The following is a 17,461-nucleotide window of genomic DNA, read 5'->3' as shown; positions in this document are numbered from 1 at the left end:
GGCCCTCGGCTTACTCCGTGATTCCCACGGGAGGCTTATAATAATATCCTATCCCATTTCCGCCGAAATGATCGCATGATGATTCACTTCTTCTTTTCCTAACTACCTGTGATAGTTGTGTTGCACTTTTGCTGCTGCTCCCCTATATACGTGCTTGCGACTTTGAGTTCTTCCTAAGCTGTCCATCTTATTACCTCGATACTTCACCCTACTTAACTGTGCTTGACATATACCGGTAAGCGCCTAATCGCTACATTATTGTTTTTCTTGTTTTTCTTGTTCAACTTCTACCTTGAATCATTCGGCCCTGGCTCAAGGTCTCCCAAGACCTTTAGTCGCAAAATATCACCTCGCTGGTATCTATAACATTGAAGCTAACAGATTAATCACAGTTCGCACTCGGACATTTTCTGTACCATTCTATTGTATTATATCGTCTCAATTCACCATGTCTGAGACAGATTCCAATTCCAGCAGCAAAATTGCTCAGATCGAGCAGGTTGTGACTGCAGCCTTGCGGCCCTTGCCCACTCAAACTGGCGATGGCAGCTATGTACAAGAGCCAACTGTGACTGGCCTTGCTAAGGACCTGCTCCATTTTGACTTGAAAGATGCCAAAACTTTGGCCGAGGTTGCCAAAAGTGCGGTGACTGGCGAGGCTGTGAATGACAGAGATTATATCATGGAGCGCGTGATTCAGGTTTGTGTTTCTGCGAGGAATTGGCTATGTTCTCATTCTAACTCCTCTACAGCTTGCTGCTGGCTTGCCTTCGACATCTCGAAATGGCAAGGAGCTGACCAATACCTTCCTCACCCAACTATGGGGTGATCTGGAGCACCCCCTGTCTCGTGAGTCCCTCAAAGCGATGTTGGTCTGTTTAGAAAATTCCGGGCAGTGACTGACTAATGATGCAGCTATCTTGGACGCGATGCGGCATACAGGAAGGCTGATGGATCTGGAAACGTAGGAATTGTCCCCTTATAGGTTGAGAATCTCTGCTAAACAGCCCTAGAACATTTTCTGGCCTCAGATTGGTGCTGCTAGCACTCCATATGCACGGTCTGTTCGACCGAAGACTATGCAGCCTGCTGCTCTTCCGGAGCCAGAGGCTCTTTTTGATAGTCTCTTGGCCCGGAAGGACTTCAAGGAACACCCGAACAAGATTTCTAGCGTGCTATTCTATCTTGCCTCTATTATCATCCATGGTAGGTTATTGTCTGTTGGTTGAGATCTCTGCGATACGAGATGGCATAATCACCGAGGCTAACAGTTCTCAGACCTGTTCCAGACGGATCCCAGGGACCAAACAAAATCATTGACATCCTCGTACCTGGACTTGTCTCCGCTTTATGGTAACAACCAGAAAGAACAGGATACAGTCAGAACATTCAAGGATGGAAAGTTGAAACCCGACTGCTTCTCCACCAAGCGGGTTTTGGGATTCCCCCGGGCGTTGGTGTCCTTCTCATTATGTTCAACCGTTTCCACAACTCTGTTGTCACCCAATTGGCAGCCATAAATGAAGGTGGCCGTTTCACGAAACCGGATGAGTCAAATGCTCAAGCTTATGCCACCTGGGATAATGACCTCTTCCAGACTGCGAGACTGGTTACTTGTGGTCTTTATGTTAACATCATTCTGAAGGACTATGTCCGGACCATTCTCAACATCAACCGAACTGACAGTGTGTGGAGTTTGGATCCCCGTGCGGAGATAAAGGATGGCTTGCTTGGCCAGGCACCTGCCCAGGCTACCGGAAACCAAGTATCTGCCGAGTTCAATCTTGTTTACCGTTGGCATTCTTGTGTCTCGGCTCGGGACGAAAAATGGTCAGAGGATCTGTATAAAGAGCTATTTAATGGGCAAGATCCGAAGCAGCTTAGCATGCAGGAATTCACAGGGGGTCTTCGCCAATGGGAATCAAAGCTCCCAGCAGATCCCCAGGAACGTCCTTTCGCCAAATTGCAACGCCAAGCAGATGGCAAATTCGACGATAATGATTTGGTGAAGATCTTTGAGGAGGGTGTTGAGGATCCTGCTGGAGCTTTCGGTGCTTTGAATGTGCCAGATGTCTTCAGAGGCATCGAGGTTCTCGGCATCAAGCAGGCACGCTCTTGGAATTTGGCTACCTTGAACGAGTTCCGTCAGTACTTCGGTTTGGCTTCTTATCAAACCTTTGAGGAGATCAACTCAGACCCGTACGTCGCGAACCAGCTTAAGCATTTCTATGACCATCCCGACCTTGTGGAGCTGTACCCTGGCCTCGTTGTCGAAGAGGCCAAACAGCCTATGACCCCAGGTAGCGGTCTATGCACCAATTTCACGACCTCGAGGGCCATTCTCTCAGACGCAGTTGCCTTAGTTCGTGGTGATCGCTTCTATACGGTCGACTTCACACCGAAGCATCTCACAAACTGGGCATTCAATGAGATCAACAATGACGTCTCTGTTGACGGTGGTCAGGTCTTCTACAAACTGGTCCTGAAGGCCTTCCCCAATCATTTCCGCGGCGATTCGGTTTACGCACACTTCCCGATGGTTGTGCCTGATGAGAACAAGAAAATATTGACCAGCCTTGGTAAGGCTAAAACCTATAGCTTTGACCGACCATTTTATAAAGCCCCGCCCCTCTTCATCAACTCCCACTCTGCTTGCGCAAAAATCTTGAAAGACCAAGAAGGGTTCAAGGTAGTGTGGGGTGAGAAGATCCAATTTTTGATGGAGAATAGCGGCCGTCCTTATGGCCGAGACTTCGCCTTGTCGGGTGATCTCCCTGCCAACGCAGCTTCTCGAAAGATGCTCGGTGCTGCCCTGCACCGTGAAAAGTGGGAATCAGAAGTGAAGGCCTTCTACGAGGACATTACTCTGAAACTCCTCGAGCGAAACTCATACAAGGTTGCTGGCGTCAATCAGGTCGACATCGTTCGTGATGTTGCCGTTCTCGCCCAAGTCCACTTCTGCGCCAACGTCTTCTCCCTGTCTCTCAAGACAGAATCAAACCCAAGAGGCGTGTTCAGCGAGCAGGAGTTGTACCAGATTCTGGCCGTGATATTCGCTTCGATTTTCTACGATGTCGACGTGTCCAAGTCTTTCCAACTTTGCCAAACTGCTCGTAATGTTGCACAGCAGCTGGGCGAGTTGACGCTAGCCAACGTTGAACTCGTTGCTAAGACTGGATTCATTTCCAACCTGGTCAACCGCCTACACCGCCATGATATCTTGAGTGAATATGGAGTCCACATGATCCAGCGCTTGCTCGACAGCCAGTTGCCGGTTAAGGATGTTGTGTGGTCGCACATTCTTCCCACGGCTGGTGCATTAGTTGCCAACCAAGGCCAGCTTTTCTCCCAATGCATCGACTACTACCTCTCTGAAGAAGCGGCGGAGCATCTGGTTGAGATCCAGCGCTTGTCTAGGGAGGATACTCCTGAGGCCGACGAGCTCCTTGTGCGATAGTAAGTTTCTCAATATCCCAATTAGGATTTAAGAGGCCATACTAACTACATACAGCTTCATGGAAGGAGCAAGACTCCGATGCTCGGTAGCATTGCCACGATTTGTCACTAAGCCAACGGTGGTAGAAGATAACGGTGAGAAGGTCACTTTGAAAGCTGGCCAGGAGATCATTTGCAACTTGGTAAGTTCTTTGGCGTCCTTTTCTTTTCTCTCTCAGCATTCAGATATTAACAGACTCTGCGAAATATAGGTTGTTGCAGGCCGCGATCCTGTTGCGTTCCCCGATCCCGACAAGGTCCGTCTTGATCGTGATATGAGCCTGTACACTCACTTCGGCTTCGGTCCTCATGAATGCCTGGGTGTTAAAATGTGCCCTCTTGCACTTTCCACTATGCTCAAGGTTCTTGGGCGACTGGATAATGTTCGCCGCGCCCCTGGACCCCAAGGCCACCTGAAGAGGCTTAATGGACTGGGAGGAATCGCCATGTATATGGATGCCGAGCACAGTAGCTTCTCTCCGTTCCCCATGACTATGAAAATCCAATGGGACGGAGACCTGCCTGCCAGGAAGGAGTAAAGACTGTATATCTGAGAATTTCAATGGAGGTGAATTTTGTCTGAGAGACCTCTATAATGTTCAAGGCTGGTTGTTTGTATAGTGTGCATGCGTTGTTCTCAGAGATGTATGTGGTTCACCGCGCAGCAATAAAATTGGAACTGGCTTTTAATCTGAAGTCCCACTTCCTTTCAAAGATGGCTGAGAGACTGTAGTCAAGTAGGTTTCATCGTATTTCTCTGTACGTAAGATAAAATCGAACAATTCCAAGGTTGCATCATATATGTCCCTAAAAGTTGGAAGTGGAAAGACAGACAGTCGATGCCTGAGGCCCAGTGGGGGGAATCGCCGCTCCGCCCTTCTGCCGGCAAGACCAGCTTCTTCTTCACGTTGCTCGTCCTTTCCCTCTTCTTTTCTATCAACCAGCCCCCCTCTTCCTCATATTTTCCTTTTGACATACCCGTCTTACTAGCTCTACGTCAAACCTCGAGGGATAACGACCTGCACCCGTTTTCCCTTATTTGACCGACTTCCTGATATCTCATCTCTCAGCTCTCGAGTTGAGCTTTCTTACTCAGATTCCTTCACGATTGGATGGTAAATTCGATCTAGGATCTCTTTGACTTGCTTTTTATTGACAGTGAAACATTGCTCAGGTGTCCATCACGTTGAGTTGATTCGATTTTCGTTGAGGCAGCAAAACGGCACCAAAAACGTCATAAGGCATCTTCGCGCTTTCTCCGCGACACCGGTCTTTACGACCTTCTCACTCCACCCTCTCTAGGAGACTACCCTCCTGGAATCTCTCAACTCCCTCATGTTTGACTGGTCCACCGATCGTTATCATGGGGAGAATTAAGAAGGTAGCCAGCCAAAAGCATGAGGCTACAATCGTAAGTTACTCTCCGGCAGCCTGATGTGCAACCCAACTAAAAAATTTTCCTTCCATCACAGTCACCTTTTTTGCAAGAATTCATAGCGCGTGCCACAAGTCTTCCCGTTCCAGAGCTCCCGTCACTTCTCAACACATTCCCTAAGCTATGGCCGTTCCCACGCGGTGATCTCTACCATTGGATCAATGTCCTGGACCGATTCGACGAGATTCTAGCCTCAGCCGTGGAAAAATACTTCCTGAATACTGGCCCTCAGACCCAGCTGTTCACGCGAAGTGTTTTGGAGGAATCATACTCGGCCGATGAGAGCAAGAAGCCAGCAGAGGGTGTTGATGCTAAACTGAATGCCCTGGGATACGGCCCCGAAGGAGATAGAGAGCTTGTGGAAGCAGTTCTCGATTTCTCTCGTCTTTTACTTGAGAAATGTGGGAACCGCAGCCTGTACAGCAGCAGCGATCGCCTGGGCGACCTGTTGAATACCACCTCACTCTCTCTCCTACAATCTACATTGCGGCTGTCTCTTTGCTTAGCTCAACGATACCACTCTCGCCAGCGTGGCACCCACCAACAATCTGTATTGCAGTCCCACTATGCTCTTGACCTTGAAAAGTTGCAGAAGATTGCAGCTCCTTTCCCGCGTCCAGCCATCGCTAGTAAAACACCATTTTCCGCGTCTCCTGCCGTTTTAACCAAGGGGAAGGAAAGTACAACCCAGACCAAAGTCAACGCCAATGAACTGGTTTCCCTCGTGCGTGATAACGATGGCTGGGAGGAATGGGGAGATGTTCGAGTTCTCTACTATCCCTCCGGCCCCGAACAGGCTAGAACAACCTCCGAATTTGGCCAAACTGAGCAGGGCTCGCATGTTCCAACTACGCCAACCCCATTGCGACGCAGTGCAACACACCCCACTCCTCATTCCAATCAGGGCTCGAATGCAGATGAATCACCAGCTGTCGCTGGTGGGAAGGCAGAAGAGGCCACACGGGCAGGCAAAGTCCTAGAGCTTCCCTACTCAAAAGTTTCAACTGCAAAGGTGGAAGATCTTCTTGCAGCCAACTTGCCTCATCTGCCCCTTGAATCAAAATATGAGCTGCTTCAAAAGCTCCGAGTCGCCAAGGCGTTGACAGCGTCGCGTGCCACGCGAGAACAGATCCTTTCCATCAAGGCACTGGCAGTGACCAACCTGGCCCATGTCCAGCCGGAGAGTACCTTCCAATCAAAGGTTCTTCAATCTGACTTAGAACAACCGAAGCGTCTTCAGCTTGCTTATCAGCTTGCTGAAGTCGTTCATCTCGGTGCCAGTGGCGACCTCGAAGTCTCCCGGTCTGTCCAAACTTTGGCGATCCAGGCACTGGATGCGTTGGCCAAGCACAAGGCTCGTGCTGTTGATGTCTGTGCAGCTTTGAGCGTCAATGTCAACCACGGAATTCTCATGTTCTTGACCCGTAAAATGGTTAATGAACTAGGCCCTGAGAACAACGATCCGGATGATGCCTACTACGATGAGTGGCGAGATGCTTTGCTTGCACTCCTGCGCACTCTCCCAAGCTCGAGCACACGTACACCGGAGACCCTGGTTGCAGCAGGTCTAATTCCCATGTTTGTTGATATTTTGAATCTGCGGACTGAAAAGTCCCGCCGAGTCTATTCCCGCATCATGGAGTTCCTCGACACATTTGTGCATGCGGTCCGGGATGCACTGGGTACACTGACAACAGCAAAGGGCTTTGACGCCATGTCCGATTTGATTGACCACGAGACCAAGACCGCGTTTGAGAAGGTCAATCGTGGGGATGGATTCCCTGCTCAATACAGGAACCCTTCGATTGACTATCAAATTCCTTACTTTCAGCAGCAGACCCTGCGCTGGATGTTCCGTTTCGTCAACCACATCATGCAGCACAATGGTGGAGGCTTCGATCGTGTTCTGCGAAACTTGATAGATTCACCTCAGCTGTTGACTTCTCTTCGCCTTGTGTTCGAGAATGCTCGTGTGTTCGGTTCACATGTTTGGAGCAACGCTGTCAACATTCTCAGCAGCTTCATTCACAACGAGCCTACCAGTTATGCTGTCATCGCCGAGGCTGGCCTCAGCAAGAGCCTTCTTGCTGCCGTTATGGGCCGTGAACTTCAGGTGCTGGAGAAGCCGCCGGCCGTGGAGCCCGAAGACCGCGAGACTGAGGCCGAGACCGAGGCCGAACCCGCCGCCACTCAACCGCCCAGCGCTGAAGCCGCTATCCAGTCTGAGGGAAAGCAGAAAGATCGCGAGTATTCTATCGTCAGACCCCAAAACACCCCTCTCGCACCTGGCATAATGCCCGCAGCTGATGCTCTTGCTTGTATCCCTGGTGCATTTGGAGCCATCTGCTTGAACTCCTCTGGTTTGGACCTTTTCCAGTCCTCCGACGCACTGGAAAGCTTCTTCGAGATTTTTGAGAACCCTGAGCATGTCAAATGCCTGAAGGATGACCCAGAACTGGTTCGTTCGTTAGGCACGACCTTTGATGAGCTTGTCCGACACCACCCGGCATTGAAGACCTCTATTATGTCTGCCGTTCTTGTAATGGCGGCTCGTGTCAACATTTTGGGGCGAGTCAAGGCATGGGAGCTAGGTATGGGCACAAAGATGTGGACTCAAGACGCCGACGGCAAAACAACTCTTTTAGGAGATGTCTTTTCATTGTTCCGAGAGATCGGCACTGCCGTTGATGCACCCACAGACGACCCTGCCTCATTCGGTGCTCCCCAGCTCAACGTGAACACTCTTCCGAACGGCGCTAAGCTGGTCGTTGGGGATCTGGATCATGTTCTTCCTTCGCCGGGCCCCGACTTTGAGCCTAAAGATAAGGATGCTCATGGTCTCTCGGCCACGGACTACTTGTTCCCAGCTTTGCGGTTCCTGGGCGCTTTCTTTGAGAACCAGACCAACTGCACATCCTTCATCCTGGCCGGCGGCACAGAGTTCTTGTTGGATCTTGCCACACTCCAAAGCTTGGCATTTGATTTCCACAGCACCAACGCCAACCAAGAGATCACCGTGCTTGTTCACATGCTCGCAGAAACGAAGCCTCACCTTGTGCTCCCGTCTCTCGTTCGACGAGCACAGGCAGCAGTGGACAACCTTTCGGCCTTTTGGACTGCACCCACTGGATCGGGATTCTTCACAGAATTGATTAAACCAGCAGACTCGAAAAAACCGGCTGTTGAGCCTACGGCTGCTGCTAAATCTGGCACATTCTTCGTGAGGCACTTGAATGCCGTTCTTCTCCTCACCGACGTCCTTCGCGAGGCTTTCGCGTCGCCACTGTACCAAACTCGACCTGGTCAGTCTACCTCCATCTTTGGCCAAGCCAACCTTGCGGACCACTACTGTTCCCTGATCTCCTCATTGAGCAACCTTCTTGCTTCTTGCGTGTGGGAAGGAATTTTGCTGGAGAAGAACATCCCTGAGAAGTGGCTGAAAGCCACACAGGCCTCTGCTGAAAAGCATGGCTCTGGAAAATCAAAGGCTGCTCCGGTTACCGGAAACCCCCATGAGCCTTCAGCAACGTCTGGCGCCGAACCTCAGCAGGAGAGCACTGGTGCACCAGAGACTACACCGGCTCAGCCGGGCCAGGGCCCGAAAGAAGACGACACCGAAGTCGATGAACAGTGTCCTGCTTTCAAGAATGCGCGTACGCTTCGTTACCTTCTAAGCGCTCTGCCAACCTCGATTACAGGGTTCTTGCACAACCTCGGACTCGGCATTATCGGCAAGAGACGCACGGATCCGCTCCAGAAACAGAAGGCGAATGCTATCCTGGTCTCGGATGCCATTGCTGAAGGTATTCTTCGCCAACTGCAGTTTAACCCTGCCAATTCGAGTGACAGTCCCAAGCACCGGTTCGCATATCTCATTGTCGTTCTTTCCCACTTCTCGCACCTTCTCTATGAAGTCTCAGCAGAGCGTCCCAGTCCGAACTACTTGACTTCAGTTCTCGTTTCATTTAATAAAAACAACGGCCTGAAAGTGTTGAAGGACATCTGTGACGTCTTCTTGGCCGACATCAAGTCCCTTCCATCTGCAGAGTCCATTCCCGACCAGGACAAAGAGCTTGCTGACCGGCTTGCATCCGGGTATGGTGGAATTAAAATCATTCTTGGGTTATTTGCAGACCTCGCTGCTGGGAAATTCATCGTGGACTCTAGCCAGACACAAGCCTTGACTTCTCACCCTGAACGGGACCGAGACCGTCCCGATTACTTCCAGCCAGGCCAACTCTTGGTGGAACTTCGCATGGAGATTTTGCCCATGGCCAAAGACATGTGGAACTCGGACTTTGCTACCCAGTCATCGAGCCCAATCATCCGATTGTTGATTGATATCATGCGGTGCTCCTTGGATGGTGAATACGAGACTGGCGCAGCTCGTAAAGCAGATACCCCGCCCATCTTGGTAGAGATGCCCAAGAAACCATTCGTCGTCCACACGGAACGAGCAACTGCCTTGCTTGAGAAAGGGTACATGGATGTTGATCTTAACAAAGAAGCCCTTTATCGTTGCAACAATCTTTTGATGGCGGCGGAAGAATACTGCAAGGCGCAGCAGTGGCTACGAGCCCCTCCCAGAGTCCCCCCGGGTCCTGGCGATATCAAAACCGGAGTACCCGAGTCTGCTCCTAGTATTGACGCCCTCGAGGATCCTGGTCTTGGAGACGTTCAACCTTTCAATAACGCCAATCCGTTAGACCGCTCTGCAGCACTCCAAATGCTTCTGGCTCAAGCAACCGGACGACCGGTGGCAGACGCAATGCAACGTTCTCCTTTCCCCGGAGGCGATATTGACTCCGATATGCACGACGGATTGGCTAGAGCTCTAGACAATGTTCTCAACGACAATGATGACATGGATAGCGATGACCGAGGCGAGTCATCGAACCAGCGTCGACCCGAGAGTCGTAATATCGGGTCAAGCTCTGCTGAACCTGCCGGGGCCTCCCAGGGAGGACCGGTCAGACGTCGCCATATGGTCACAGTCGAAGACCTGGATGCAGAGAGGCAAAACATTCGGTCAAACCTGATCGATCGGGCCCTGGACATTCTAAACGAACACCATGACGTCTCTTTCGAGCTGTCTGACTTGATCACCTCCGCTATCAAGAAGCATAGCGAGCCTGTCAACTTCCGTCGAGACATTGGAGAGACCCTCGTTCAATCGCTAGTCTCCCTGCAGATGGAAAACTTCCAGACAGCTGGCAAAAAGATTGCCGCATATGCACACATTCTCGCACTGACCCTTCAAGATCATGACATGTACGTCGCCACTCTTGAAGAGCTCAAAGATTGTTTCTCGACTTTCCTTGGATTTATCAAACTCCCAACACCTGAGAAGGCCGACCAAGAAGCCTTCCCTTGGGTTGGACATGTCCTGCTCATTCTCGAGAAGCTGCTGTCTGATGATTGTCAGCCTCCCAAGATTGAATGGAACCTGCCAAATGTTGATGATCCCAACCCCAGCGGCGATGAACCAGCTCGTCTTGAAGATCCCCTTGTCTCCCTCGAGGAGAAGACCCAGCTATTTGAAGCTCTTGTCGAGATCCTACCCCGAGTGGGCAAGGATGATACACTGGCGCTCTCCATGTGCCGTGTTCTTGTCATTCTCACCCGCGAGCGCAGCATTGCCGCCCGGTTTGGGGAAAAGCGAAACCTTCAGCGTTTGTTTGTGATGGTTAAGCAACTTTCCAGTGCTACAAATGATAAACTCCAAAGCGCTTTCATGCTCATCCTTCGTCACATCGTCGAGGACGAAGCTACTATCCGGCAGATCATGAGGAGCGAAATTGTGGCCAACTTTGAGTCCAAGACCACCCGTCAGATTGACGCGAACGGTTATGTACGACAGCTGTATCACCTCGTGTTAAGAGCTCCTGATATCTTTGTGGAGGTTACAAATGAAAAGCTGCGGTTGCTCCGATATGACAACCAACAGCGTCCACAGGTTCTTGGATTAAAGGCCGACAAAGATCGGCAGCAAAAACGAGGAAGGCCCAGTATTCTTCTTGAAGAGCCCAAGCCAGAATCATCTGCAGCAGGGGAAGCATCTACCCCCGAAGACACGGACAAGAGCGAGGACAAGGGCAAGGCCCCAACCAAGGGTGCCGAACTCAAAGCTCCAATTGTGGAGAACCCGGATGGTGTTATTCATTACCTGCTTTCAGAGCTTTTGTCCTACAAGGATGTGGACGACAAAGAGGCCGGTCCTGAATTCCCAGAGCAGGCAGCTGACCAATCTGATACTCAAACTGATGTTGAGATGGCTGTGGATGAGCCAACACCGTCAATTTCGAGCACTGCCGAAGCACAAGCATCTCGCGGTTCCAAGAAGGCAGAGAAGCCCCAATTCAAGGCAGATGACCATCCGATTTACATCTACCGCTGCTTGCTCCTTCAGTGCTTGACGGAACTTCTTTCCTCTTACAACCGGACCAAGGTTGAATTCATCAACTTTTCCCGCAAGGCTGATCCTCTGGCCACTACTCCTTCCAAACCGCGCTCTGGCGTCCTGAACTATTTGTTGAACGTGCTTGTTCCTCTCGGTACCATGGAACACGATGAGTCTTTGGTGTTCAAAAAGCGCAGCATCACCTCCACATGGACCATGCAAGTGCTTGTTGCGCTTTGCACCAAGACCGGCGAATTTGGCGGTGTTGGTAGACGTCGTACTGAGCCAAAGTATGAGGATGATGAGCCCGAGCTTGCCTTTGTCCGCCGTTTTGTGCTGGAGCATGCTCTCCGGTCCTACAAAGATGCTATGGCCTCTACTGAACCCCTAGATGTCAAGTATTCCAAGCTCATGTCTCTTGCTGACCTCTTCGATAAAATGCTCAGCGGCTACTCCTTCACCAATGACGCGGGCTTCCCAACTTCAACCAGGCAGCTCGCGAAGACCATGTTCGAAAAGAATTTTATCCCCGCGCTCACTTCTTCAGTCGCCGATGTCGACTTGAATTTCCCGTCATCCAGGCGTGTCATTAAGTATATTCTTCGTCCATTGAATAAACTTACCCAGACTGCCGTACTTCTCAGCGAGAATTCGGACATCCCTATCCAAGGTGATAATGAGGATGATGAGATCTCGTCGGCAACTTCCGTTTCTGACATGGAAGATCAACGCGAAGAAACACCTGACCTCTTCCGCCACTCTACTCTTGGCATGCTAGAGCCTCGTCATGACGAGGAAGAGAGCAGCACCGAAGAATCGGAGGGTGAGGACGATGAGATGTACGATGATGAATATGACGAAGAAATGGACTACGACGAGGATGTCGCTGAAGATGATGGTGAAGTCGTTAGCGACGAAGACGACGATGGCATGGGTCCAATCGAAGGTCTTTCCGGAGATGCAGTCGAAGTCATCCTCGACGAAGATGATGACGAAGACGAGGATGATGACGATGAAGATCACGACCATTCGGACATGCATGATGACATGTATGATGGAGAAATCGGTGGTGACCGAGACAACGAAAGCCTCGAAGATGGCGAAGAGGACGAATGGGAAAGTGAAGAAATGACCGAAGACGAAGAGGAGGTCGAGATGATGAACCAATTCGAAGATGAAATGGCCGACATCAGACAATCCACCCGACACCAAGGTGAAGACCAACACCTTGGCGACCTATTCCGTGCCCTCAATGGTTCCGGTGTCGATGATATCCATGGAGATGCCCTAGGTGGCGACATTCACGAAGAAATTCTTGATGACCTCGATGAAGATGGTTTGTCCCTCCTTAGACTGCTGAGGCAACTGCCAGTGCCGCTGCTGACATCCGGTCCAGTTGAAGATGAAGACGAAATGGATGAACTTGATGAGGACATGGATGATTTCGATGAGGAACAAGGATCTTATGGGGATATGGAAGGTGAGTCCAACTCTCCTATTGATTTTGTCGCATCATTGCTGACTCGTCTAGAAGATGATGATCTTCTTGAGCCATGGGGATGGGAAGGCGATGAGCCTCCAATGGCCCGGGGACATCCCCAATCCCGCTTCCGCGGAGGCCCGCCACCGGCCTGGGCTACTGTCACTGAAATCATGCCGGGTCGCCCATCTGGGCTTGTTCCTATCCAGCCTTACCACCGTGTCCACCGAACCCAACTGCCATCCCGCGGCGGCAACGACGATGGCATTAATCCTCTTCTTGTCCGGACTGACCGCCCAGATCCTGCCGTTCCACCTCGGGCTGCTGCTGATCCTTTCGCCGATTGGGGCCAGTCTATGGACACTGCAGGTGGTCGGGTTGTTGCCATGGATAGCCCCATCAGCTTCATGAATGCCATTATGCAAGCCATTGGCGGACAGGCGGCGCCAGGTTTCGGCGTTGTCACTCGCCCTGATGGTATTCACGTCCATGTCGACCGACGGGCAGTCTTGCCTGGTCGTATCCAGGATATGCTTGGAATCCCCCGAGGAGCAGGCCCTCCAACTCGCACTCGCGGCGACGACCCTCACACTGCTGTCAAGTTTGGTCTCGGTACTACCAGAAACCGCTGGCAGGAAGAGGCCCGCATTATTTTCGGCAGCCAGTATGTTGAGCGGACTCTGCGCGTCATCAACTCCATTCTGAGGCTCTTGGTTCCCCCTGCCATCGAGGAGGAGAAGCAGCGCCAGAAGCTCGCGGAAGAGGAACGCAAACGTCTTCAAGCCGAAAGGGCTGAAAAGGACCGCCAAGATCGCATTGCCGCTGAAGAAAAGCAGCGTGAGCTTAAGCAAAAGGAGGAAGAAGAAAACGCCCGACTACAGGCAGAGAAAGAACAACAAGAAGCCGAGCGCCAAGCTGCTGGGGTCGATGAACCCATGGAAGACGTCCAAGAAACCGATACTGCGGTTGAAACTACTGGCCCATCTACTCAAACCGAAGCCCAGCCCACTGAACCTACCCGACGAGTCTACACGAACATTAGGGGCCGCCAAGTTGATATCACCGGTCTGGAGATCGATTCAGAATATCTAGAGGCTCTTCCCGAGGAACTTCGGGAGGAAGTCATCATGCAACAGCTTGCTGAACATCGGTCGCAGGCTGCCGCCGCGGGTGAGGAGGACACTGAGATAAACCAAGAATTCCTTGAGGCCTTGCCTGCCGAGATTCGTGAAGAATTGCTGCAGCAAGAAGCGGCCGATCGACGCCGACGGGAGCGTGAGACTGCGCGACGACAGGCGGCCGCTGCTGGTGGTGCTGGAGCTACAGCTTCTAGCACTCAACCGGCCGAAGAAATGGATGCTGTCAGCTTCCTTGCCACTCTCGATCCCTCATTGCGCCAGGCTGTTCTGGCCGATCAGCCCGAGGATGTTCTTGCAACCTTGGGTCCAGAGTACATGACCGAAGCCCGTGGTATGGGCGGTAGCGGCCGACGCATGGCCCAGTTTGGCGACATGAGTGCCATTGATAATCGACAGAGAATTGAGCCTGCTGCAGGCCAAGAGCCAAAGAAAGAGCAGAGACGTCAAATTGTTCAAATGCTCGACAAGGCTGGCGTTGCAACCCTTCTCCGCCTCATGTTTATGCCTCTTCAAGGCAACGCTCGCCATCAATTGAATGATATTCTTCACAATGTTTGTGAGAACCGCCAGAACCGCAGTGAGGTGATCAGCGTTCTTCTTTCGATCTTGCAGGATGGCAGCGTTGATTCCACTGCGATTGAACGCAGCTTTTCTCATCTTTCTCTACGTGCAAAGGCACCAGGAGCACAGAAGACGCCGCAGTCTAAGCGAACCCTCGCTATCCAGACTGCTTCGAGCGTCAGCAGTGAAGTGACCCCAATTATGGTCATCCAACAGTGTATCGCCGCGCTGTCTTTCCTTTCGCAGTTCAACCCTCACATTGCTTGGTTCTTCCTTACGGAGCATGACTCTGCCTCAGCTGGTAAACTCAAGTCATTGCGCAAGGGCAAAGGCAAAGAAAACCGAGCTAACAAGTTTGCTCTGAATGCACTACTTTCTCTCCTTGACCGCAAGTTGATAATGGAAAGCCCCAATTGCATGGAGCAACTGTCGAGCCTCCTTAGCAGCATCACACAGCCATTGACTGTTCTCCTTCGTCGTGAGAAGGAGCGACAGGAAGAGGGCAAGGGCAAGAAGCCCGAGAGGCCTCAAATCGAAGCATCTGCCGATCAACCTACCGAGGCTGCCGATTCCAGTATGGACACATCCATGACCGATGCGCCGCTGCCCACTGTGGAAACCCCTGGAGCCCCCGGCCAAGAGACCGCAGAAGGTGAAGAGGCTACTTCGGCTGAAGCCAAGAAATCTGAAGATTCCAAGGAGCCCGCCGAGGACGAGAAGCGAAAGAAGCGAACCATCGAGCCTCCTGTCGTTCCGGATCACAACTTCCGACTGGTTGTCCACATCCTTGCGGCTCGTGAGTGCAATGGCAAGACATTCCGCGATACACTTTCCACCATCAACAATCTTTCCGCTATTCCTGGAGCTAGAGATGTGATCGGCAACGAGTTGGTTGCTCAAGCGCAGGCCCTTAGCGATACCATCCTGGGTGATTTGGAGGATCTTCTCCCTCATATCCACCAGGCCAAGACTGGTACCGACATGCAAGGCCTTGCCCTGGCCAAGTTCTCCCCAGCCAGCTCAGACCAGGCGAAATTGCTACGTATCCTGACCGCACTTGATTATCTGTTTGATCATGCACGAGCCGACAAATCCAAGGATATTGAGCCTGGATCCGCTCCCAAGGAGGATGTACTCAAAAAACTCTATGAAAGCGCCACTTTTGGCCCGCTTTGGAGCAAGCTGAGCGACTGCTTGACTGTCATTCGGCAAAAGGAAAATATGCTGAACGTGGCTACCATCCTTCTCCCTCTCATTGAGGCCTTGATGGTCGTCTGCAAGAACACCACGCTGAAGGACCAGCCGCTGTCTCGCGGCAGCCGTGAATTGTCAGTCAACAGCACCGCCACAGCTGATGCTGGTCTCAGCATGGAGAACATCTTCTTCAGGTTCACCGAAGAACATCGCAAGATTCTCAATGAGCTCGTCCGCCAGAACCCTCGCCTGATGAGCGGCACATTCTCCCTATTGGTCAAGAACCCCAAGGTCCTGGAATTCGACAACAAGCGCAACTACTTTACTCGCCGTGTCCACTCCCGCGGCGCCGAACCTCGCCACCCTCATCCTCCTCTTCAGCTCTCTGTGCGCAGAGCTGAGGTTTTCCTTGACTCTTTCAAGTCCTTGTACTTCAAGAGCGCGGATGAGTTGAAGTACGGCAAATTGAATGTACGATTCCATGGCGAGGAGGGTGTCGATGCTGGTGGTGTCACTAGAGAATGGTTCCAGGTTCTTGCCCGTGGCATGTTCAACCCCAACTACGCCTTGTTTATCCCTGTCGCCGCTGATCGGACTACCTTCCACCCCAATCGCCTTAGTGGTGTCAACTCGGAGCATCTCATGTTCTTCAAATTCATTGGACGCATCATCGGTAAGGCCTTGTACGAAGGCCGTGTTCTCGACTGCCACTTCAGCCGAGCAGTCTACAAGAATATCCTCGGACGATCCGTGTCTATCAAGGATATGGAAACGCTCGACCTGGACTACTATAAATCACTTTTGTGGATGCTGGAGAATGACATTACCGATATCATTACCGAGACCTTTGCCATTGAGACCGACGACTTTGGCGAGAAGCAGGTTATCGACCTGAAGCCCGGTGGCCACGACATTCCCGTTACACAGGAGAACAAGGAGGAGTACGTTCAGCGCGTGGTCGAATATCGCCTCGTCGAGTCTGTTCGCGAGCAACTGGACAACTTCCTCAAGGGTTTCCACGAAATCATTCCTCCCGAGTTGATCTCCATTTTCAACGAGCAAGAGCTGGAGCTTTTGATTTCTGGTCTTCCTGAGATCGATGTGGACGAGTGGAAGAACAACACCGAGTATCACAACTACTCTGCTTCCTCCTCACAGATCCAATGGTTCTGGCGTGCCGTCCGCTCATTCGACAAGGAGGAGCGTGCCAAGCTATTGCAGTTCGTCACTGGAACCAGTAAGGTTCCCCTCAATGGCTTCAAGGAACTTGAGGGTATGAACGGTGTGAGCAAGTTCAACATCCATCGCGACTATGGCCACAAGGATCGCCTTCCCAGCTCGCATACTTGTTTCAACCGTAAGTTTTTCTCCGCATTTCTTGGCTGCATTAGCGCATTTTACTAACTATTCTTAACAGAGCTTGATCTTCCTGAGTATGAAAGTTACGAAGATCTCCGTCAACGCCTTTACACGGCCGTGACGGCTGGCAGTGAGTATTTCGGGTTTGCCTAGACTGTTGTCATATTCTACGGCATGGGAATGGTTTCATCAAGCCAAAGCATTGTATGGCGTTTCTCTCGATTCTTACGAGATTTTCTTTTTAATGGGGACGAATGAGGAAAGTATTGAAGGCTGGCATGGGCCAGCGAGAAGTTTCTTTATGAGAAGATGAAAATTGAGGCACCTGGCAAGGGATTCGGTTGAAGTGCAGGTCAACCGTGTTCTTTTCCAGAGCCCTCTTTATGTACTTAGATTGC

At 51.4% G+C, this 17,461-nt stretch overlaps 3 protein-coding genes across 3 annotated transcripts; all 3 read left to right on the top strand.

Annotated features, from left to right (window-relative positions):
* Positions 1–448: 448 nt before the first annotated feature.
* Positions 449–4,034, top strand: N7471_000743 (peroxidase/cytochrome P450 family protein; the record flags this gene model as incomplete). The annotated part of the gene is made up of 8 exons (XM_057273464.1): positions 449–700; positions 753–868; positions 916–964; positions 1,014–1,206; positions 1,279–1,353; positions 1,404–3,456; positions 3,512–3,638; positions 3,708–4,034. 8 exons carry the CDS (start codon positions 449–451, stop codon positions 4,032–4,034), a joined length of 3,192 nt encoding a protein of 1,063 aa, XP_057141643.1.
* Positions 4,035–4,090: 56 nt separating this feature from the next.
* N7471_000742 (uncharacterized protein) lies at positions 4,091–4,538 on the top strand (the record flags this gene model as incomplete). The annotated part of the gene is made up of 2 exons (XM_057273463.1): positions 4,091–4,140; positions 4,310–4,538. 2 exons carry the CDS (start codon positions 4,091–4,093, stop codon positions 4,536–4,538), a joined length of 279 nt encoding a protein of 92 aa, XP_057141642.1.
* Positions 4,539–4,858: 320 nt separating this feature from the next.
* tom1 (E3 ubiquitin-protein ligase TOM1) lies at positions 4,859–17,216 on the top strand (the record flags this gene model as incomplete). The annotated part of the gene is made up of 5 exons (XM_057273462.1): positions 4,859–4,906; positions 4,968–12,666; positions 12,727–12,810; positions 12,865–17,061; positions 17,122–17,216. The coding sequence occupies 5 exons, from the start codon at positions 4,859–4,861 to the stop codon at positions 17,214–17,216; spliced, it is 12,123 nt and encodes a 4,040-aa protein (XP_057141641.1).
* Positions 17,217–17,461: the final 245 nt, after the last annotated feature.

The sequence above is a fragment of the Penicillium samsonianum genome (assembly GCF_028829775.1).
Source record: "Penicillium samsonianum strain IBT 33392 chromosome Unknown utg000001l_segment0_segment0, whole genome shotgun sequence".
In the NCBI taxonomy this organism is placed as follows: domain Eukaryota; kingdom Fungi; phylum Ascomycota; class Eurotiomycetes; order Eurotiales; family Aspergillaceae; genus Penicillium; species Penicillium samsonianum.
This window is presented reverse-complemented; position numbering and strand designations above follow the sequence as displayed.